Source organism: Lithobates pipiens, unplaced genomic scaffold, assembly GCF_037356315.1.
Source record: "Lithobates pipiens isolate NorthernLeopardFrog02 unplaced genomic scaffold, aLitPip1_a1.2 Scaffold_1, whole genome shotgun sequence".
Classification (NCBI taxonomy): Eukaryota; Metazoa; Chordata; class Amphibia; order Anura; family Ranidae; genus Lithobates; species Lithobates pipiens.
The window spans coordinates 98,262,153-98,287,686 of NW_027507685.1; the positions used below are offsets into that span (position 1 = coordinate 98,262,153).

General features: G+C 44.0%; 1 protein-coding gene across 2 annotated transcripts in view; it reads right to left on the reverse strand.

The window, feature by feature from the left end:
* The window catches only part of LOC143956264 (keratin, type I cytoskeletal 18-like), a 76,698-nt gene that overhangs the window by 4,761 nt on the left and 46,403 nt on the right, over positions 1 to 25,534 (reverse strand). For both annotated transcript variants that reach the window (XM_077466505.1, XM_077466575.1), the window contains exon 8: positions 12,774 to 12,802. In XM_077466505.1, coding sequence (XP_077322631.1) covers positions 12,774 to 12,802 — 29 coding nt within the window. The remainder of the gene's footprint in view (positions 1 to 12,773; positions 12,803 to 25,534) is intronic.

Consider the following 25,534-nt stretch of genomic DNA (forward strand, 5'->3'; position numbering starts at 1 on the left):
CTCAACATGGGCACACATAAATTCATGACGTTGCGGGCTTATTGGTCCACGCATCCGACTGACCACATGCCCGTGTTCTCTAACTCCATGTCCAGGAAACGATACGAGCAGATCTTGCGGTTCATGCACTTCAGTGACAATGAACTTTGTCGTCATCGTGGAGACCCTGAATACGATCGGCTCTACAAAATTCGGCCCCTCATAAACCACTTCAACCAACGTTTTGCAGACTTGTTTACTCCCCAAAAAGTTGTCTGCTTTGATGAGTCCCTGATTAAGTTTACTGGTCGCTTGTCATTCAAACAGTACATTCCCAACAAGCGTACCAGATACGGGGTCAAGCTCTATAAGTGCTGTGACAGGGCCACAGGCTATGCATGGAGCTTTATGGTTTATGAGGGTAAAGATAGTTACGTAGAGCCGGAGAACTGCCCTGACTACATAGGAAGCGCTGGCAAGATAGTGTGGAACTTGGTGTCACCCTTATTCGGAAAGGGGTACCACTTGTACGTGGACAATTATTACACCAGTGTGCCACTGTTTAGTCACTTGTTTGATAATCAGATTGGAGCATGTGGCACCGTGCGACCTAATCGCCGGGGCTTTCCCCAGCGGCTTGTAGATTCCCGTCTTAGGCTGGGGGAGAGAGCCTGCTATCGGTGTAATAATTTGCTCGCTATGAAGTGGAGGGATAATAAGAATGTTTTCGTTCTTACCTCCCTTCATGCAGACACGACGGTCCAAATTCCTACGGCGACTGGTATTGTGGAGAAACCCCTCTGTGTCCATGAATATAACAAAAATATGGGAGGGGTGGACCTCAATGACCAGTTGTTGGCGCCGTATCTAGTTTCCCGTAAGGCCAGACGCTGGTACAAAAAAATGTCTGCTTACTTATTTCAATTGGCTTTGCTGAATGCTTTTGTGCTATACAAAACTTCAGGCGGGACTTTAACCTTTCTTTTCTTCCAAAGAGAGGTTGTCACAGAGCTTCTGTATCCAGACGGTTCTGCACCTCACCATTCCCAACCAAATGCAGTAAGCCGGCTGCATGAGAGGCATTATTCTTATGCCATCCTGAGTACCCCTACCCAACGAGCCCCCCAAAAAAGATATCGTGTCTGTACCAAGCGCGGATATAGGCGTGACACCCGTTGTTATTGTCCACGCTGTCCTGGCAATCCTGGTCTTTGCCTTGGTGAGTGTTTTGAACGCTACCACACACTAGTGAAGTATTAGCGTAGGGTACAGCATTTCACAGGCTAGGCATACTAACACAGAGTCTCCCAAGATGCCATCGCATTTTGAGAGACCCGAAATGTTACAGTTGTTACAGTTTACAGTTCAAAAAAAAAGTGTATACAAAAAAAAAAAAGTAAAATAAAAAAAACAAAAAAAATATAAAATATAAAAACCAAAAATAGTTGTTGTTTTATTGTTCTCTCTCTCTCTCTCTCTCTCTCTTTCTTCTCTCTAATTTTTTATACTTTACTGTTTACTGTGTTTTATTGTTAACCATTTTTCATGTTTTCAGGTACGCCATTCAGCTGCAGCGTGGATTTATTTATCTTGACAGCAACAGCATTTGCTCCCACGATACATAAAGCCTTGACTCCAGTGCTGTAGGAGGTGATTTCACCACCACAGTTAAAAAAGAGCATATATGCCGAAGCATGGGGGCATAATGGGTGGAGGAGCGATTTTGCTCCTAATGCCGCGTACATACGGTCAAAATTCCGACGGAGGGCTTGCCCGTGGAAAAGTTTGAACGTATGTACGCGGCATAACTTTTTTGCGGGAGGATGCCCCCATGCTTCGGCATATATATATTTTAGGCACAGGTTGTGTTAAAAAATGTTTTATTTTTTACAGTTTTTTTTGGCATTTGCTTTGCAGGTATGGTATGGTAAGGTTTTACTGTTATACTGTAATGTTACTTTGTTTTAACGTTAACCATAATTTGCTTAGCAGGTACGCCATTCAGCTGCAGCGCGGATTTATTTATCTTGACAGCAACAGCATTTGCTCCCACGATACATAAAGCCGTGACTCCAGTGCTGTAGGAGGTGATTTCACCACCACAGTTAAAAAAGAGCATATATGCCGAAGCATGGGGGCATAAGGGGTGGAGGAGCGATTTTGCTCCTAATGCCGCGTACATACGGTCAAAATTCCGACGAAGGGCATGCCCGTGGAAGAGTTTGAACGTATGTACGCGGCATAACTTTTTTTGCGGGAGGATGCCCCCATGCTTCGGCATATATATATTTTAGGCACAGGTTGTGTTAAAAAATGTTTTATTTTTTACTGTTTTTTTTTGGCATTTGCTTTGCAGGTATGGTATGGTAAGGTTTTACTGTTATACTGTAATGTTACTTTGTTTTAACGTTAACCATAATTTGCTTAGCAGGTACGCCATTCAGTTGCAGCGTGGATTTATTTATCTTGACAGCAACAGCGTTTGCTCTCACGATACATAAAGCCGCGACTCCAACGCTGTAGGAGGTGATTTCACCACTACAGTTAAAAAAAAAGAACATATATGCCGAAGCATGGGGGCATAAGGGGTGGAGGAGCGATTTTGCTCCTAATGCCGCGTACATACGGTCGAAATTCCAATGCATGCTTGCCCGTGGAAAAGTTCGACCGTGTGTACGTGGCATAACTTTTTTGCAGGAGGATGCCCCCATGCTTCGGCATATATAAATGGTGCATGTATGTCCATCATTAGAAGTGGGTGGATGAAGGGAGGTATTCTAATGGTGGGCATACCCACCGATCAATCTCTTTTTTTTCGTTCAGACAACATGACTCTCAGCAAATAGCTTGGGGTGTCTACTTTCCAAAATGGGGTAATTTGGGGGGGTTTTGTGCTATTTTGGCATTTTATGGCCTTCAAAACTGTGATAGGTAGTGAGGAGTGAAATAAAAAATTAATGCCCTTAGAAATCCTGAAGGCGGTGCTTGGATTTCGGGGTCCTGTACGCGGCTAGGCTCCCAAAAAGTCCCACACATGTGGTATCCCTGTACTCAGGAGAAGCAGCAGAATGTATTTTGGGGTGTCATTTCACATATGCCCATAGCATGTGTGAGCAATATATCATTTAGTGACAACTTTGAGAAAAAAAAAAAGTTTGTACTATTCCCGCAACTTGTGGCAAAATATAAAATATTCCATGGACTCAACATGCCTCTCAGTAAATAGCTTGGGGTGTCTACTTTCCAAAATGGGGTCATTTGTGGGGGTTTTGTGCTATTTTGGCATTTTATGGCCTTCGAAACTGTGATAGGTAGTGAGGAGTAAAATAAAAAATGTGCACCCTTAGAAATCCTGAAGGCGGTGATTGGTTTTCGGGGGCCCCGTACGCAGCTAGGCTCCTAAAAAGTCCCACACATGTGGTATCCCCGTACTCAGGAGAAGCAGCAAAATGTATTTTGGGGTGCAATTCCACATATAACCATGGCATGTGTGAGCAATATATAATTTAGTGACAACTTTTTGTAAAAAAAAAAATATTTTTTATTTTTTGTCATTATTCAATCCCTTGGGACAAAAAAAAAAAATTCAATGGTCTCAACATGGCCCTCAGCAAATAGCTTGGGGTGTCTTCTTTCCAAAATGGGGTCATTTGGGGGGGTTTTGTGCCATCTTGGCATTTTATGGCCTTCAAAACTGTGATAGGTAGTGATAGGTAGTGAGGAGTGAAATAAAAAATGAATGCCCTTAGAAATCCTGAAGGCGGTGCTTGGATTTCGGGGCCCCGTACGCGGCTAGGCTCCAAAAAAGTCCCACACATGTGGTATCCCTGTACTCAGGAGAAGCAGCAGAATGTATTTTGGGGTGTCATTTCACATATGCCCATAGCATGTGTGAGCAATATATCATTTAGTGACAACTTTGTGCAAAAAAAAAAAAAAAGTTTGTAATATTCCCTCAACTTGTGGCAAAATAAATATTCCATGGACTCAACATGCCTCTCAGTAAATAGCTTGGGGTGTCTACTTTCCAAAATGGGGTCATTTTGGGGGGTTTTGTGCTATTTTGGCATTTTATGGCCTTCGAAACTGTGATAGGTAGTGAGGAGTGAAATCAAAAATTTGCACCCTTAGAAATCCTGAAGGTGGTGATTGGTTTTCGGGGTGCCGTGTGCGAATAGACTCCCAAAAAGTCATGTGGTATCCCCATACTCGGGAGAAGTAGCGGAATATATTTTGGGGTGCAATTCCACATATAACCATGGCATGTGTGAGCAATATATCATTTAGTGACAACTTTTTGTAAAAAAAAAATTTTTTGTCATTATTCAATCCCTTAGGACAAAAAAAATAAATATTCAATGGGCTCAACATACATCAGCAATTTCCTTGGGGTGTCTACTTTCCAAAATGGGGTCATTTGGGGGGGGGGGGGGGGTTGTACTGCCCTGCCATTTTAGCACCTCAAGAAATGAGATAGGCAGTCATAAATTAAAAGCTGTGTAAATTCCAGAAAATGTACTCTAGTTTGTAGACGCTATAACTTTTGCGCAAACCAAAAAATATACGCTTATTGACATTTTTCTTTACTAAAGACATGTGGCTGAATACATTTTGCCCTCAATGTATTACTAAAATTTAGTTTATTCGATTTTTCTTATAACAAAAAGAAGAAAATATCTTTTTTTTTTCAAAATTTTCGCTCTTTTTCCATTTATATCGCAAAAAATAAAAATCGCAGAGGCAATCAAATGCCATCAAAAGAAAGCTCTATTTGTGGGAAGAAAAGGACGCAAATTTCGTTTGGGTGCAATATTGCATGACCGCGCAATTACCAATTAAAGCAGCGCAGTGCGAAATTGTAAAAAGACCTCCGGTCCTTAGGGTGTTTATTGGTCCGGGGCTGAAGTGGTTAAGGACCAGGCCTCTTTTTCAGATTTGGTGTTTACATGTTTAAAACAGTTTTTTTTTTGCTAGAAAATTACTTAGAACCCCCAAACATTTTATATTGTTTTTTTTCTAACACCCTAAAGAATAAAATGGCGGTCATTGAAATACTTTTTTTCACACCGTATTTGCGCAGCGGTCTTACAAGTGCATTTTTTTGGGAAAAAATTCACTTTTTTGAATAAAAAAATAAGACAACAGTAAAATTAGCCCAATTTTTTTTTTTTATATTGTGAAAGATAATAGTACGCCGAGTAAATTGATACCCAACATGTCACGCTTCAAAATTGCGCCCGCTCGTGGAATGGCGTCAAACTTTTAGCCTCAAAAATCTCCATAAGCGACATTTAAAAAATTCTACAGGTTGCATTTTTTGTGTTACAGAGGAGGTCTAGAGCTAGAATTATTGCTCTCGCTCTACCGATCGCGGCGATACCTCACATGTGTGGTTTGACCACCGTTTTCATATGCGGGCGCTACTCACGTATGCGCTCGCTTCTGTGCGCAAGCTCGTAGTGACGGGGTGTTTTTAAAAACCTTTTTTTTTCTTATTTATTTTAATTGATTTTATTTATTTTTACACTGTTAAAAAAAAAAAAAAAATGGATCACTTTTATTCCCATTACAAGGAATGTAAACATCCCTTGTAATAGAAAAAAGCATGACAGGTCCTCTTAAATATGAGATCTGGGGTCAAAAAGTCCTCAGATCTCATATTTGGACTAAAATGCAAAAAAAGAAAGAAAAAATGACATTTAAAAAAAATATACCTTTAAGAGGTATGGTCGTAAGTGACGTTTTGACGTCGCTTCCGCCCTCCTATGGCATAGAGACGAGTGAGGGCCATCTGAGCCTCACTAGTCTCCATACCCAGCTAGCGAAAGGACCCGATCACCTACCAACGGCTCTGGTAAGCGGCGGAAGGTGCGGGAGGGCCCCCTTCCCACCGCCAATAGCGGTGATCTCACGGAAGGGAGAAGCCCAGCAACTGAAGAACCCCAGGGGAGGACTCTTTCAGAAGACCATGCGCAAGGCTGGTTTCTCTGAAGGAGCCTGGAGACTTAGTTGAAGGATGCCACTTGGATCAACACTCATACGGTATCGCCGGATTGGCTGAGAGAACCTGGTACCGTATGCCAGTTCTTTAAATTTATCCACATCCCTCAGTAATGCTCAAGTGTATCTCACAAGTCTGTGGCAGAGACTTTTCCGAGCATCCCACCGGCTGCTAGGCCTAGTGAGAGAGGTCTATCCGGGGGTTGTTGAATCGGTTTTATTGTCTGGATTCTCTTAATACTTTCACCTTGCAATTTAAGTGCCTGAACTCACCCCTAACCCTCTACCCTCCATTAAGAGACTTAGTTTTTTCTAAATAAATAACCCGAAAAGAGGATTCAGTGTCAGTTTCAACATTCTTTGGGCCATTTACCACGGGATCCCCAAGATGGAGAAGCAAGCAGGGGAGGTAATGGTAAGCCCAAATCAAACCAGCAGGGGGTTAGTACTACATATGTATATACAAAAGAACACAAGAGGGCGCCAACTAAGTGCAGTATTGAAATGCAGCAGCCAAATGCAAACTCACATAAACCAGGTTTGACAAAGAAACCTGTTGTTTTTTTTGAAAGCCCATGGTGTGTGAAACACACTCAAAAACTTCACCCGGTGCCCAAAAAATGTGCCCACATATAAAAAGGTGACACAAAAAAAGTGCAACGGGTACACAAGCCCTCTAAAACCAGAGGGCCTTACCATGAATCCCCCAGGGCGTAAAGCTCCTGATGGGGACAAAGGGGCCCTTTGTCTGGAGGGTCTTCCGAAAGACAGACCCACCAAAGTACTTGGTAGGGCTCCCCCGAAGGGAGCCCCCATGGGAGAGAGTGAACAAAGCCAAAAGGCCCATGTCCACCCCCTCCCAAGACTTTCAGGGCAGGCCCGAGGACCTGCACCCTACCAGTCACACAGTACAACAAACCATGTACAAACAAAAAAAAAGACAAAAAACATGACACACAAATGAATAGGTAAAATAAAGTGGGGGAGGAAGGAAGTTTAAAGGAGGGTGAAAAGTGGCCATTGTGTAATACAATGGCCAGGAATAAACGATTCTTCCGGTCCCAGACAAAATCTTCAGACCTCCTCTTCCTCCTTAAAGTCCATCAAGTGATAGTCTCTGAGCAGACTGTGGACCATGGACATCTCTCCCGCTGGTGGGTGAGGCGCTTTCTGGCACACCATACAGCGTCCTTAAAGCAAGACAGCGCCCGATAGGCGCTGTCAATGTCCTCCTGTGAATGAATTCCACAGAAGAGTCCATTCAGCTCACCAAACTGTGTGATGGGGCAGTCTGTGGCACAAAGTCTTTAAGTTCTGGTTCCAAGGCCCTCAACAGGCCCTGTGCAAAGGGGCACTTCCAGAAAACATGCAAAGCAGTTTACTCCTGGATAATACAAAAAGGGCATTGCCTGTATCTGCACAGGTTTCTGGTTATCTTTGTGCCTGTTGTGCCTGTGCCTCTTTGAAGAAACATTTCTCCAGACCACTTTGCAAGTGGCTGAAGGGAGGCCTGGAACAGTCTCAACAATGTCAGATGCTCTGATCAACTCCAGGGGCACATGCATCATAGGCTTTCAGTACCAACCTTGACCCACGACTTAGACCACAACAGCCTCCCCCCCAGGCAAGAAGGCATGATGTTAGTGCCTCCTCATCAGTGCCACCCCATTAGTACCCTTCAATGCCTCCTCATCAGTGCCCATCAGTGTCACCTCATCAGTGTGGCACATTCGTGCCTCCCCATCAGTGCCACCCCATCAGCGCCCTTCTGTGCCGCTTCATCAGTACCCATCAGTGTCGCCTCATCAGTGCCCATCAGTGAAGGAGAAAAATGACTTATTTACAAAATTTACTGACAAAAACAACCAAAAATTTTTTTTTTTCAAAACGATCTTTTTTTGTTTGTTTTTTTTTTAGCAAAAAATAATTAAAAAAAACAGAGCTGTGATTAAATACCACCAAAAGAAATCTCTATTTGTGGGAAAAAAATGATAAAAACCATGCCATATGGGTACAGTGCCACACGACCACGTCATTGTCATTCAAAGTGGCTGGAGTTGAAGCGTTTAAAGCACGTCTAAAAGTAAAGACCAAACATTGAATATATCACAGCTTAGCAGTCCTTAGATCGGGTGGCTGCTTTAGTTTTCTAGGAACACTTTCATCACGACAGAAAATAAAGACAAAAAGGATAGAAAACATTTCTATGTGGGGTCTTTATAAGGGTCTTGAAACTTCTGCCACATTATAAGATTGGGGGGGTATTTATATAAAAAAAAAAAAGTGGGGGTGGAGGGGTTAAAAATGTATCATTTACCAGCTCCCTCCTTGTCTTAATGAATAGAGTCAGTGACTGATTTATTTTGTTTGTTTTTTTCCATTTATTCATAGCTGAGGCTTAGTAAATAGTGTTTACTATGCTTCAGTTTACGAATGAACGGGACGTCTCTGTATAGAGCTATTCCTGTTCATTCATTCTGAGCATCTGAGGCTACAGAGAACAGAACTCATGAATCTGTCCTCACTCTCTTTCTCTGTCTAAAAAGTGAGACATCAGGGGGTCTGTTTAAACCCCTGATATTTCATCAAAATGTCCAAAAAATATGTAAAAAAAATTAACAAAAATGTATCTAAATTAAAAAAATAAATAAATAAAATGGTAAAAAAAAATTTTTTATTAAAAAAATGACTGGCACCAGTGGCGGAACTAAAATAACATTAAAAAAATAAAATAACATGGTAAAAAAATAGATAAAAAAATGTAATTAAAAAACGACTGGCACCAGTGGCGGAACTAAAATGAAAAAATAAATAAAATAAAATGCTAAAAAAAAATGTAATTAAAAAACAACTGCCACCAGTGGCGGGACTAAAATAAAATGAAAAAAAAATTAAATAAAACGTTAAAAAAATTTTTATTAAAAAAATGACTGCCACCAGTGGCGGGACTAAAATAAAATGAAAAAAATTAAATAAAATGTTAAAAAATATGTAATTAAAAAACCACTGGCGCCCAATTGGCACCAATGGTGGAACTAAAATAAAACTAAACAAATAAAATGAAATGGTAAAAAAATTAATAAAAAAATGTAATTAAACAACGACTGGCACTAGTGGCGGAACTAAAATAAAATGAAAAAAATGTAATAAAATGGAAAAAAAAAGAAAAAAAAAAGGAATTAAATAACGACTGGCACCAGTGGTGGAACAAAAATAAAATGAAAAAAAAATCAAATAAACAGGTAAAAAAAAAATGTAATTAAAAAACGACTGGCACCAGTGGCGGAATTTAAATAAAATAAAATGGTAAAAAAAATAAAATAAATGTAATTAAAAAATTACTGGCACCAGTGCGGAACTAAAATAAAATTAATTTTTTTAAAAACAAATGGTAAAAAGAATAATAATAATTAAAAAACGACTGGCACCAGCGGCGGAAATACCAGGATCGCAAAGGTCGTGACTGGGCTCTGGCGTTTCGCCACCGGACAGGGGGGCACCCAAGACGGCTGGAAGGTGGCCTATTGTGCAACCGTGATAAAGGGTCCCACAATGGGAGTAAAAGCCCTGGGATCAGTGGGAAGGGCCCCAGTCAGGGGTCCAGGGAGGGGGGAGGCAGGGGCGAGAACACATTCCCAGTCCCGATTCACGCCCCCATCCCGACCGACCCAGCATCGGGGGCCTTGAATGTTCTAGCTACGCCTCTGCCACAGGGCACATCTAAATGCAGCAAGTTTAGTAATTTAGTACAAAACTTGCTGCACCTTGATGTGGCCCTCTGGTGTTCACTCACTATATTACAGGTGCCCGTCTATCTGCTGAGGAGCTGCTATGAGGACAAGCAAGCTAGTCTGCTACCCCTATAGACCTATGAACTGTGTACCAAGTCTTTATCATAATAGAGACTATTGGCTGTTTTGTGTCATTTTTTTATTTTATTTATGGATACAAAATTGAGTGGTTTGGGAAAATACCACATTATGGCCACTAGATTGAGCCAATCTAGTGGCTATAATGCAGCATTTTCCTGATTCATATATTTGACCAAGAGAGAAGAAAAAACTCCTAACATTTTATTTTGGCCCTCATTTAACCACTTGACCACTGGGCACTTAAACACCCTTAATAACCAGATCAATTTTCAGCTTTTGGTGCTCTCACATTTTGAATGACAATTACTCAGTCATGCAACACTGGACCTATATGAAATTTTTGTCCTTTTTTTCACACAAATAGAGCTTTCTTTTGGTGGTATTTAATCACCGCTCGGTTTTTTATTTTTTGTGCTATAAAAGAAAAAATACCGAAAATTCTGTAAAAAAAAATATTTTTCTTTGTTTCTGTTATAAAATTTAGCAGATTAGTAATTTTTTCTTCATAAATTTTGGCCAAAATGTATACTACTACATATCTTTGGTAAAAATAAGTACAAATTGGTGGATATTATTTGGTCTTTGTGAAAATTATAGAGTCCACAAGCTATGGTGCCAATATCTGAAAATTGATCACACCTGAAGTACTGACGGCCCATTTCAATTCTTGAGACCCTAACATGCCAGAAAAGTACAAATACCCCCCAAACGACCCCTTTTTGGAAAGAAGACATTCCAATGTATTTAGTAAGAGGCATGATGAGTTTTTAGAAGTTGTCATTTTTTCCCACAATTCTTTGAAAAATCAAGATTTTTTTTACTTTTTTTTTCCACAAAATTGTCATATTATCAGTTTATTTCTCACACAGCATATGCATACCAGAAATTACACCCCAAAACACATTCTGCTATTACTCCCGAGTACGGCGATACCACATGTGTGAGACTTTTAAACAGCGTGGCCACATACAGAGGCCCAACATGCAGGGAGCGCCATCAGGCGTTCTGGAGCACCCAGGACAATTCTGACATTTCTCTCCTACGAGTAAAATCATCATTTATTTGCTAGAAAATTACATAGAATCCCAAAACATTATATATGTTTTTTTAGCAAACACCCTGGAGAATACAATGGTGGTCGTTGCAACTTTTTATCTCGCACGGTATTTGCGCAGCAATATTTCGAATGCTTTTTTTGGGAAAAAAACAGTTTTGTGCTAAAAAAAAAAAACCCAGTAAAGTTAGCCCACTTTTTGCATAATGTGAAAGATAAAGTTACACCGAGTAAATAGATACCTAACATGTCACTCTTCAAAATTGCACACGCTCGTGGAATGGCGGCAAACGTCGCTACTTAAAAATCCCCATAGGCGACGCTTTAAATTTTTTTTACTGGTTATATGTTTTGCGTTACAGAGGAGGTCTAGGGCTAGAATTATTGCTCTCGCTCTAACATTCGCAGCGATACCTCACATGTGTGGTTTGAGCACCGTTTTCATATGTGGGCGGGACTTACGTATGCGCTTGCTTCTGCATGCGAGCACATGGGGACAGGGGCGCTTTAAACTTTTTTTTTTTTTATTGTTCATTTTACTTTACTTTATTTTAGTTTGACATTTTTTTCCCCAAAAATACATTTTTTGATCACTTTTATTATTATTACAAGGAATGTAAACATCCCTTGTAATAGGAATATGGCATGACAGGTCCTCTTTACAGTGAGATATGGGGTCAATAAGACCCCACATCTCACCTCTAGGCTGGAAAGCCTGAAATAAAAAAAATAAAAAAGATTCTGGCTTTGATCGTATTGGCGAGTCGGTAGAGGGCGGCGGGAGGGGGGGATGTCTATGGCTGGGTATTGCAGGGTATCACCGACTATGGCTGGGTATTGCAGGGTATCACCGACTATGGCTGGGTATTGCAGGGTATCTCTGAGTATGGCAATTTATGGCAGGGTATTGCAGAGTATTGGCTGGAATTTTACTGCAGAGTATTGGCGGGTACTGCAGAGTATTGGAGGGTAGTGCAGAGTATTAGCTGGTGTTGCAGAGTATTGGCGGGTGTTGCAGAGTATTTGCGGAGTATTTGCAGAGTATTTGCAGAGTAATTGCAGAGTAATTGCAGAGTATTTGCAGAGTATTTGCAGAGTAATTGCAGAGTATTTGCAGAGTAATTGCAGAGTATTTGCAGAGTATTTGCAGAGTAATTGCAGAGTATTTGCAGAGTATTTGCTGGTACTGCAGGGTATTTGCTGGTACTGCAGAGTATTGCAGGGTATTGCAGAGTAATGGCAGGGAATTGAGGGGTTAAATTTCGGTGAGCAGCGATGTGGGCACTGCAGATGCAGCCCACAGCGCTACTGACACCGATCTCTTCCCCCTCCGCTGTACCGATCGGTACAGAGAGGGGGAGGGAGAAACCGGCGTCATGTTATGTTATGTTATGTCATTTGACGGAGCGATCACGTGGTAAACGGCCGCGACGAGCGGCCGTTTACCGTGATCCGTGGTCACGGATGCTCTCGAGTGCGCACCCCAGGGGGCGCGCGAGAGCGGAATACTGGGAGGCCGTCATACGACGGCCTCTCAGAGTTAAACAACCGCCCTGTGTAACCTATAAATATTAAATTTTTGCCCCCGTACTTGCGGTTTTACAGAACGAACAGCTCTGCAGATTTTTCCATAAATCCTATAAGAAGAAATTTCTAAGTACTGATATTTTTAAGACCCTTTGTTGGAATTTATCTTTCCAATAGCATTTTGTGTGCTTAGATATATTTTACAAATCATTTTAGAATCCAATATTGGTTACTGGATCTTTATAAAAAAATTTTTTTAACATTTAGACTTGAGAATTCTAATTGAATACCTTTGTTAAAAAAAAAAAAATAATCGAAATTAAAAACCAAAGATAACTTACGTTTTGGTTCAGGGATTATGATCTTCTCTCTGAATAAAAAACAAAACAAAACCATATAAAAACAAATTAATATAAAACTAGAACGAACACACTTGTAAAAAGTACAGATTATAGTGTTATCACCAAGTTTATTTTATTTTCTCTGCATCATTTATTTTAAATTCTAAGCTTTTCAGCTTTCGTACCTGTACACTCCTTACAGACCAGAGCAATTTTTACGTTTTCACTATGGGCCTGTTTATTGTGCAATACCTACTTAAGTTAACAAAGTAATACATTTTTGGGGGGGAAAGAAAATTAGGATTTCTTTTGGCAATATTAGTTTACAAAAAATATTTGATTTATTTTCAAATCAATAGATAGAAAAAAAATTGTAAATCCAAATCGGTATTATATATATATTTATTTTATAAATATAAATATACATACAGTATATATTTATGTAAGTATAGCATGTAGTCACTAATAAATAAAATAATATTTTTGCACAGCCATGTGTTTTTTTTTTCTTCATATATAGATAGATAAATAGATAGATAGATAGATAGATAGATAGATAGATAGATAGATAGATAGATAGATAGATATAAATATATATAGATAGGTAGATCCATCGGGAAGGGACAAATACTACATGTGCAATACCTACTTAAGTTAACAAAGTAATACAGTTTTGGGTGGAAAAAAAATAGGCTTTCTTTTGGCAATATTACTTTATAAAAAATATTTTATTTCCTTTCAAATCAGTAGATAGAAAAAAAATGTAAAACCAAATCATTTTAAACAATGTCTGAAAAAAAAAAAAAGCTAATTTTCTTGTTCTGCAACACTGAAAAAAAATACCAAGCAAAGTTAAGAAAATGGAAAAAAAAAATTAAGGCAAAGAATAAAAAGAAAATCAATAAAAAAAATCAATAGATCTAAAACACTGTTTGAAAGACTACCATGGAAGATATTATAAATCTAAATATACATACAGTATATATTTATGTAAGTATAGCATGTAGTCACTAATAAACAAAATGATATTTTTGCACAGCCATGTGTTTTTTTTCACGTGGCTGTGATTACAAGTTATACCAATTATAAATATATATAGATAGATGTATATATATTTCCTCAATGGGGAAGGGACAAATATGACATGTGCAATACCTACTTAAGTTAACAAAGTAATACATTTTTTTTGGGAGGAAAAAATAGGCTTTCTTTAGGCAATATTACTTTACAAAAAATATTTGATTTCCTTTCAAATCAATAGATAGGAAAAAAAAATTGTAAAACCAAATCCTTTTAAACAATGTTTGAGAAAAAAAGAAAAAGGAAATTTTCTTGTTCTGAAACACTGAAAAAAAAATACCAAGCAAAGTTAAGAAAATTGAAAAAATGAAGGTAAAGAATAAAAAGAAAAATCAATAAAAAAAATCAATAGATCTAAAACACTGTTTGAAAGACTACCATGGAAGATATCAATATATAAATATACAGTATATATTGATGTATATTTTATATATATGTAAGGGACTATACTTACAGCAAAAACTCCAGGTTTGACAGTTTGGATCAAGCCCTTACTTAAGTCTACTAATTGTATCTCATTGTGGGTCCATTCATATCCATGATTTCAGCCCTGAGGAAGGGGGAGGAACATCCCCTGAAATGTGTTGCCTTGATCTTATACCTTTGTTCAATAAACACTTGGGTTTGACCATCTCTTGTCATGAACTTTTGTACTTAGGCTGATTTGGCTCTTACTTTGATCCGAACCTGGAAGTCAGCTGTTGGTACTGAGCCAATGAGCTGGGGGTTCAGGATTCCGGCAAAAGTGGCCATGACATCATTGACCTAACATGACCACATGGCCATATAAGGTCAATGTCCCCTGTTGGGATAAGTCATAGTAATATGGAGTGTAGATCCCTTCCGTTGCTCAGTGGGGGGCTCTTTGGTTATGTTTGGCACACCCATGGTGTGTTGGACCTCTGAAGAGAGGCCACTGCTTCCATACAAAGGTCCTTCTTTGTGGAATGCTGACAGGGGAGGGGCTTTTTTTTAACTCAGGCTGTGGCTACGTTCTAAATAAAATAAACTTTGCCTAAGGAATTAAAGCACTTTATCTGCTGTTGCGGGCAGGAGGTGAGGCAGCCATCTTGGACGCGCTCAGTAGAACAACATATTAAGGCGGAGCAGCTTTATTTTTCATTTCTCCCTAAATTAATAAATGGATTTTACTAGACCCCACCCCCACTCCTATTTGCTTACCAGGACTCAAATTTCATTTCCCTGGACCCCCCAAGATGTATGAGCATTGTGTGTCAGCAAAGATACCCTCCCACCCCCCCCCCCAAAATAAAAATTGAGTACTAATTTTTACCCCTAAGAATAAATTCTTAGCACAAATCCCCCCTTAATCACCCTTCCAACCACATCCCCCAAATCACTCCCAGAAGAAATCCTCTCCCCTGAGAAATCTCCCCTCCTAGAAAAATCTTACCCCCTCAGCAACCCCCAAATTCCTCCTCCAAATCAGCCCTTCTAGCACAACCCCAAATCCCCCCTCCCCCATCTAGCAAAAATGCTCTTCCCCCATCCTCCCTTCCAGCAGAAATCCCCCTAAATCACTCTTCCTACCCCCCATCACCCCCAGCAGAAATCCTCTCCCTTGAGAAATCTCCCCTCCTAGACCAAATCTTACCCCTCAGCAACCCCCAAATTCCTCCTGCAAATCAACCCTTGTAGCACAACCCCAATCCCCCCCATCTTGAAAAAACCCTCTTCCTCCATCCCCCCCCAGCACAAATCCCCCTAAGTCGCTCTTCCAACTACACCCCCCAGATCACCCCCAGCAGAAATCTGCTCCCCTAACAAATCTCCCCTCCTAGAGCAAATCTTTTCCCCCCAGTAACCCCCAAATTTCCCCTCTAAATGACCCCTTCTAGCACAACCCCAAATCCCCCCCATCTAGCAAAAGTCCTCTTCCCTATCCTCCCTCCCAGCACAAATCCCCCTAAATCACCCTTCCTACCACACCCCCCAAATCGCCCCCAGCAGAAATCCTCTCCCCTGACAAATCTCCCCTCCTAGAGCAAATCTTCCCCCCCAAATCACCCACATCCAAATCCCCCCCAGCAGAAATCCTCTCCCCTGACAAATCTCCCCTCCTGGAGAAAATCTTTCCCCCCGGCAACCCCCAAATCCCCCCCCCAATCACTCTTCGGACCACACCCCCCAAATCACCCCCAGTAGAAATCCTCTCCCCTGACAAATCTCCCCTCCTAGAGCAAATCTTTCCCTCCCAGCAACTCCCAAATTCCCCCTCTACATTACCCTTTCTGACCACCCCCCCCCAAATCACCCCCAGCAGAAATCCTCTCCCCTGACAAATCTCCCCTCCTAGAGCAAATCTTTCCCCCCAGCAACCCCCAAATTCCTCCTCTAAATCACCCCTTCTAGCACCACCCCAAATCCCCCCATCTAGCAAAAATCCTCTTCCCCCATCCTCCCTCCCAGCACAAATCCCCCTAAATCACCCTTCCTACCACCCCCTCCCCCCCAAATCACCCCCAGCAGAATTCTTCTCCCCTGACAAATTTCTCCTCCTAGAACAAATCTTACGCCCAGCAACCCCCAAATTCACCCTCCAGCAGAAATCTCCCCACATCTTTCCCTTCCACCACAAATCCCCCACAATCACCCCTCCTAGGAAAAACCCTCTCCCTCAAATCACAGTTTTTTACACAAATCCCCCCCTAAGTTTCCCCAATCCCCACACAATTCCAACTCTTCCTCTGCCTATAACTAATCCATCCCCCCAGTACAAATACTAGCCAGCAGGGAAAGATGCGGGGGCATTCAGCTCAGGACTGAGCACCTGGAAGGGGAGAGAGTACAGCCTGAACCTCCTCCCAGCTCTTTCCTCCACCCGGGCTCAATGCTGACAGTAGTAGTAACACTGCTGTCACTACTTCTGACTTCTGTCAGATTGCAGTGACAGGAAGACTCCAGGCTCCACGTGGTGGCCCTCATTAGTGATGGACGAACTTGCAATGGGAAGTTTCACGGACCCCATTGACTTTAATGGCCACAGTCAGGGCAGCGCAGTCCTGTGCCACTGTCCCAGTGTGCCAACCTGTGCTTGAGCCCTTCCCTCTGCTCGGCCCTTTCCCCCACCTATGCAGGGCTCCACTGTGGTGGTCCGGAGGTGCCAGTCCAGTGCTGATCCTCAGCCATGGTGTTGGCACTGCCTGCTGATGGGCTTCTCCGCTGCTATCTCCCTCACTGTCTGAAACCAGCACCGCGATAGAGACTGAGCACTGGCACCAGCACCGTGATAGAGAGCACTGACACCAGCACCGAGATAGAGAGCACTGACACCAGCACCGAGATGGAGAGCACTGACACCAGCACCGTGATAGAGAGCACTGATACCAGCACGTGATAGAGAGCACTGACACCATCACCGAGATAGAGAGCACTGACACCACACCGGAACCATGATAGAGAGCACTGACACCAGCACCGTGATAGAGAGCACTGAGACCACACCAGCACCAAGATAGAGGGCACTGAGAACACACCAGCACTGAGATAGAGAGCACTGAGACCACATCAGCACCAAGATAGAGAGCACTGAGACCACACCAGCACCGAGATAGAGAGCACTGAGACCACACCAGCACCGAGATAGAGGGCACTGAGACCACACCAGCACCGAGATAGAGAGCACTGACACCACACCAGCACTGAGATAAAGAGCACTGACACCACACCAGCACTGTGATAGAGAGCACTGACACCAGCACCGTGATAGAGAGCACTGAGACCACATCAGCACCGAGATAGAGAGCACTGACACCACACCAGCACCGTGATAGAGAGCACTGAGACCACACAAGCACCGAGATAGAGAGCACTGACACCACACCAGCACCGTGATAGAGAGCACTGACACCAACACCGTGATAGAGAGCACTGAGACCACACCAGCACTGAGATAGAGGGCACTGAGACCACACCAGCACCGAGATAGAGAGCACTGAGACCACACCAGCACTGAGATAAAGAGCACTGACACCACACAAGCACCGTGATAGAGAGCACTGACACCAGCACCGTGATAGAGAGCACTGAGACCACACCAGCACCAAGATAGAGAGAGAGCACTGACACCAGCACCGTGATAGAGAGCACTGACACCAGCACCGTGATAGAGAGCACTGAGACCACACCAGCACTGAGATAGAGGGCACTGAAACCCCACCAGCACTGAAATAGAGGGCACTGAGACCACACCAGCACCGAGATAGAGAGCACTGAGACCACACCAGCACTGAGATAAAGAGCACTGACACCACACCAGCACCGTGATAGAGAGCACTGACATCAGCACCGTGATAGAGAGCACTGACACCAGCACCAAGATAGAGAGCACCGACACCACACCAGCACCGAGATAGAGAGCACTGAGACTACACCAGAACAAAGATAGAGAGAGAGCACTGTCACCAGCGCCAAGATAGAGAGCACTGACAGCAGCACGGATACCAGCAACTCGCTGCGGGACCCAAAAATATGACATCACTCAACCTCTTCAAACAGGAGGGTACGGGCATATAGTACGGTGTGCTTTTTTTGTACAAGGAAGTGAGCCAAAGGTAGAAAAGAGGTCTGTGTGCTTGATTAAATAAATCTTTATAGAGTTATGAATCTACTGGTCACATGTGTTGAATTACTCCGAGATCCATGCCTCATTCATTTTTATAAATGTCAGGTAGTCAACACTGTCGTGAGCTAGGCGAGTGCGCTTATCGGTCACGATCCCCCCTGCTGTGCTGAACGTCCTTTCGGACGCTGGACACTGGACGAGGGGCAAGCCAACAGTTCCATTGCAAATTGGGCAAGCTCTGGCCAGAGGTCAAGCCTGCCCACCCAGTAGTCCAGGGGTTCATCACTCCTCAGAGCGTCCACATCGGCCGTTAACCCGATGTAGTCGGACACCTGTGGGTCTAGGCATTCCCTGATGCTGGATCCGGATGACACCTGTCGATGGGTCGGCTGAAAGAATTCCTCCTCTGCAAAAGCAGAATGCAGCAGTTGTCGAAGTAAGGTCTGCAAGTGCTCCATTCTGACAGCCCTCTGTGATGGTGGTAACATTTCCGCCATTTTGTGTTTGTACCGGAGGTCTAAGTACGTTGCCACCCAGTATTCGTCCTTGACCCTTATGCTTTTTATACGGGGGTCCCTGTTAAAACACTGGAGCATGAAGGCCCCCATTTGCACTAAACTGGAAGCGGTGTGGTGGCCTGGCTCCTGCTCATCATCCAGGATAATGTTGTCCTCCTCGTTCTCCTCTCCCCATCCACGCACAATAATAGGGATCCCAGAAAGGTTTAAAGCATGCTCTTCTTGCTCCTCCTCATCCGCCCCAGCACCATCCTCCTCTGACTCCTCTTCAGACTCCTGTTGTTGACTTGTCTCAGATAGAGTAGCCCCCCTGGGGATTCATCCAGCATTGCGACTTCCTCATCTTCCTGCTCCTGCTCCTCCACAGCTTGATCAATGACACAATGCAATGCACGCTCAATAAAGAAGGCATAAGGTACGATGTCACTGATGGCGCCATGGTTGCAACTGACCAGTTTGGTGATCTCATCAAATGGCCACAGAAGTCTGCATGCGGCCTGCATGAGCAGCCACTGGCGCAGTGAAAAAAAACCAAGCTCCTCAGAACTTGTTCGTACAGGAAGTCGTTAACTGCACGTTTCTGCTGGAGCAGTCTATCAAGCATATAGAAGGTTGAGTTCCCTCACAGCGGGCAATCGCAAATAAGACGTCTGACCGGCAGATTGTGTCGCCGCTGAATGTCAGCAAGGCGAGCCATGGCCATGTAAGATCTTCTGAAATGGGCCGAGATTTTCCTTGCCTGCCGCAAGATGTCCTGGACCCCAGGGTATTGGACAATGTATCGCTGCACGACCAAGTTTAAGACATGTGCCATGCATGGCACATGTGTAATTTTGCCCTGTTTCAATGCGCTAAGCAGATTGGCACCGTTGTCACACACCACTTTACCAACTGTCAAATTGAGCGGTGTTAGCCACTGATCTGCCTGTGAACGCAAAGTTGAAAGGAGTGCATTGCCAGTGTGGCTCTTAGCTTCCAGGCACAACAGACGCAGCACAGCATGGCAAAGTCTCACCTGGCATGTCGAATAGGTTCTGGGGAGCTTGGGCGGCGCAGCAGAAGAGACGCTAGCAGCAGAAAAGGAGGAGTCAGCTGAGGAGGAGAGGGAGGAGGATTGAGTAGGAGGAGGAGAAGAAGAGGCAGGCCTGCATGCAATCCGTGGTGGTAAAACCAAATCTACATGGGTGCCGCGGGTTACATGCTTGACGGCCGTCAGAAGGTTCACCCAGTGGGCAGTAAAAGTGATATACCTTCCCTGCCCGTGTTTGCTAGACCACGTCTCTGTGGTCAGATGCATCTTGGCACCGACACTGTGTGCCAGAGATACATTCACTTGCCGCTGAACATGGCCATATAGCTCTGGGATGCCCTTCTGTGAGAAATACTTCCTTCCTGGGACCTTCCATTGTGGTGTTCCAATGGCCACAAATTTTCGAAAGGCCTCCGAGTCCACCAGCTTATATGGCAGTAGTTGGCGGGCTATCAGTTCTGACAAGCCAGCCGTCAACCGTTGAGCAAGAGGGTTATCCGGCGTCATCATTTTTTTACGCTCCAACATTTGGCCCACAGAAGCCTGCCTTTTTCCAGAAAAACGTGAGGATAGCATGATGGAAGGTGGAGTGGAGGACAATTGTGAGGAGAGAGGAGAAGGAGAAGTAGAAGACGAGGCTGGATGGTGAGAGCCTGGAGTGTGGCTTTGTGTGTTCTGTTGCTCCCACTGGGCTCTGTGATGGCAGCTCATGTGCCTTCTTAAGGCGGTCGTCCCTAGATGAGTGTTGGGATTACTGCGACTTATGCGTTGACTGCAAAGACTGCAGATGGCAACACTATTGTCAGCAGCGGACACGTTAAAAAAAGCCCACACTGCGGAGCCATGTGCCGGCATCCTGGGAGCGCCAGATGTGAACGTACATGGTCGATGACTCGCTCCTGATACATTAGCAGTCTGCTTTGTCCCTCCTGTGCAATCTAAGTTCTGCCTGCTTCCCATCCCTATCTGCTGGTCCATATCTCCCTCTGAACTCCCCTCCTCTTCCTCTCTTGTGGGCACCCACGTGACATCACTAGACACGTCATCATCGACGTCACCTTCCCCACCTGTATATATTTAGAGATCTCGGAGTAGGCAGCACCGGGAACCAACCTCCTCCTTGGGCTGATTTGAGTACTGTCGTCAGACTGCTGAGTGGGGGTTGTTGCTACCTCCTCTTCCTGATCCAATGCCAAGAGTGGCTGCACATCGGCAATGTCTTGTGATGGATTGGAAAATAATTCCTGTGACTCAAGTGGAAGGTATATGGTGGTGGTGGTGTTGGTGGTAGTTTCTTTGGGGGTGCACACAGCAGAGAGTGAAGAATAGGGTGCAGATCGAGAGGATGAGGAGGGTGCAGAAGAGTAAGGCTGAGTGAGCCACTCAACCAAGTCTGGTGCGTCCTTTGACGTAATCTTATGCGCCTTCTGCAATTTGCCACTTTGGCTCAAGTCTGTTGCTCCTGCCCTACCCCTACCACCCCTGCGGAAGGGCCTGCCTCTTCTTCTGCCTGTCATTTTTTAAATGACCCTGTGACAAAAGTCTCTAGAGAAGTGCAGTATGTATGTGGAAAGTATATTATACCTGTACAAGTCTATATACTGTACACCTATAAAAGGACCCTTGTGGACCTAGTAGCAAGTGATTTGCAGACTGTCCCTGCTCAGAACACCAAACTGTCCCTCAGTCCCTACACTGATAAAAGACAGCTACAGAATCGGACAGCACTCAGCAGCACAGCAGTCAGCAGTGCACCATAATAAACTTTGTATATTTGAAAGAAAGTACCGTATATACTCGAGTATAAGCCGAGATTTTCAGCCTCTTTTTTGAGGCTGAAAGTGCCCCCCTCGGCTTATACTCGAGTCATCGCTGTCTGCCCGCTCGATCAGCGTGTCGAGCAGACAGACAGCGGCCATTCTATAATTCAAAAGCCGCGCCTCCGGCTCCGCCTTCGCCTGTGATAGGCGGAACACTGAATTTCCCAGCAGCCTGTGTTCCGCCTATCACGGACATCGTATCATCCTCGTACTACGGACGAGGATGATACGATGTCCGTGATAGGCGGAACACAGGCTGCTGGGAAATTCAGTGTTCCGCCTATCACAGGCGAAGGCGGCGGCGCAGCTTTTAAATTTTACAATGGCCGCCGAGGCGCCGACGAAGAGGGCACGGGACGGAGGCAAGGCAAGGCACGGCACGGGACGGGACGGGACGGGACGGAGGCAAGGCACGGCGGCAAGGCACGGCACGGGACGGAGGCAAGGAGGCAAGGCACGGGACGGAGGCTCGGGACAAAGGCTCGGGACACAGGTAGGCTGGACACACACACACACACACACACACACACACACACAGGGATGGATGGATGGATGGAGACACACACACACAGGGATGGATGGATGGAGACACACACACACAGGGATGGATGGATGGAGACACACACACACAGGGATGGATGGATGGATGGACACACACACACACAGGGATGGATGGACGGACACACAGGGATGGACGGACACACAGGGATGGACGGACACACAGGGATGGACGGACACACACACAGGGATGGACAGGCATGTCTCACCCTCGGCTTATACACGAGTCAATAAGTTTGCCAGTTTTTTTGGGGGTAAATTGGGGGCCTCGGCTTATATTCGGGTCGGCCTATACTCGAGTATATACGGTACCGTATTTTTCCGTGTATAAGACGCTACTTTATCCTTAAATTGTTAGGCTGAAATTCGAGCAGCGTCTTATACACGGTCAGTCAGCCTGGGAGAGAGCCGCGCGGGTGCATAGATGGTGCGTAGCTTACGAACGGCTTCCTCCAATCACGAGCTGTATGCTAGTGACGTCAGCTGGAGGTAGAGGCGGAGGTGGAGAGTGCGCAGATGCGATCCCGTTCGACGTGGAGACTGCGCAGATGCAGAGAGCGGAGCGTTTTGAGCCCAAGATGTCACAGAATACCGGTAATAAAAGTAAGAGACTGTCCTATTCTTCAAAATTCAAACTCAGTGTAGTTAGCTATGCAAAAGAGCATGGGAATAGAGCTGCAGAGAGACAGTTTGGACCTCCCCCCACTGAGAGTATGATCAGACAGTGGAGAAAACAGGAAGAGCAACTCCTTAAGATGCCAAAAAAGAAGAAGGCCTTAAGGGGAAAACCAGCAAAATGGCCAAATTTGGAGCAGAGGCTTAAAACTTGGATTTTGGAGCAGCGCCAGAGTGGCTTATGTGTGTCAACCAAACTTATTCAATGTCAGGCAAGAATGTTTGCAGGCGAAATGAACATTGTTGATTTTACAGGAAAGGCAAAATGGTGCTTCAATTTCATGAGGAGAGAAGGGCTGGCCATGAGAACACGAACAAAGTTAGCTCAGAAAATGCCACCAGTTTACGAGGATAAAATCCAACAGTTTCACTCCTATGTCATAAAACTTCGGAAAAAATATGATTTTGAACCAAGTCAGATTGCAAACATGGATGAGGTCCCTCTCAATTTTGATGTGCCTTCCAACAGAACTGTTGATGTGAAAGGAATCAAAACAGTGCCAATAAAAACAAGTGGCCATGAAAAGACACACTATACTGCTGTGCTTTCATGCTGTGCAGATGGTACTAAACTGCCTCCTATGCTTATTTTCAAGAGGAAAACCTATCCTAAAGAGACCATACCACCTGGCATTATTGTGCAAGTTCAAGAGAAGGGATGGATGAATGAAGACATTATGGCCATTTGGTTTGCAAAGGTTTGGTCCAGAAGACCTGGAGGGCTCTTAAAGAAGCCAGCTCTGCTTGTCTTTGATCAATTCCGAGCACATTTAACAGAAAAGACTAAAAGGGTTGCATCAGATTTGCGAACACACCTAGCAGTTATTCCTGGTGGACTTACAGGTCAGCTACAGCCACTAGATGTTTCAATCAACAAGCCATTTAAGGTCCTGATGAGAGAAGAATGGAGCAGATGGATGCAAAAAGCAGGTGATAACTTGACCCCGGCAGGAAGAGTGAAAAAACCAACCATTACCGAGGTCTGCAATTGGGTCCTAAACTCATGGCATGGCGTCAAACAAGAGGTGATTGTGAAGTCCTTCAAGAAATGTGGAATCAGCAATGAAATGGACGGAACTGAGGATGATCTCACATATTTAGACAGTGACTCAGAAGACAGCAGTGATGCAAAAGAAGTTGAAGAAATTCTGTCTGGAACTAGTGATGAAGAAGATGCAACAGAGGTTGAATAAAGTGATATGATGCATAATATACTGGTATGTAAACTTTAATTACTAAATAAAACTGTGTTCTGTTTTACCTGTTTAAAATATGGATTTCTTAATTCTGGGTTGCAAAAGTGGGGGGCGTCTTATACATGGGGGCGTCTTATACACGGAAAAATACGGTATATTATACGTGTACAACCCTATATACTGTACACCTATAAAAGGACCTTTGTGGACCTAGTAGCAAGTGATTTGCAGACTGTCCCTGCTCAGAACACCAAACTGTCCCTCAGTCCCTACACTGATAAAAGACAGCTGCAGAATCGGGCAGCACTCAGCAGCACAGCAGTCAGCAGTGAACCATAATATACTTTCTATATTTAAAAAAAGTATATTATACGTGTACAACTCTATATACTGTACACCTTTACCGGTCCTTAAAAGGACCTTTGTGGACCTAATAGTAATAGCTAGTGAGTGATTAAACTGACTGTCCCTGCTTCACACAGCGTCCTGTCCCTACACTGACAAAAGACAGCTGCAGAATCGGTCAGCAGTGCACTCAGCAATCAGCAGTACAGCCGTCAGCAGCAGTGCACCAGAACCCTATATACCATACACCTATACCAGTCCTTAAAAGGACCTTTGTGGACCTAATAGTAATAGCTAGTGATTAAACTGACTGTCCCTGCTCCACACAGCATCCTGTCCCTACACTGATAAAAGACAGCTGCAGAATCGGTCAGCAGTGCACTCAGCAATCACCAGCACAGCAGTCAGCAGCAGTGCACCAGAACCCTATATACTGTACACCTATACCAGTCCTTAAAAGGACTTTTGTGGACCTAATAGCTAGTGATTTGTGTCACTACAGTCTGTCCCTGCGCCACACAGCAACCTCTCCCTACACTGACAAAAGACAGAATGTAAAATGGCCGCCAGATCAGGTCTATTTATAAGTATGGGTGAATGTCCAATTGTCCATGTGCTGAAATGTCTCAATTGGCTGTCCTGTACCCCATGATGGATGTGTCATGGGTCAAAGTTCTTCACAATTTAAATAAATATGGCCACCGCGAACAGCGCCAGAAGTCCGCCGGTCTGGCGAATCATGAACAAGCTAAATTCGCCGCGAACCGACCGCCGGGCGAACCGCAAGGCCATCTCTAGCCCTCATCTCACATGATACCACTGGCCCCAGGGCAGCTCCCCCCCCCGCCCATCCTTAGTCCCGGCATTGCTTACACCGGTTGCCCTTAACCACTTCTATACCGGGCCTATTCTGGCACTCCTCTCCTACATGTAAAAATCATATTTTTTTTTTTG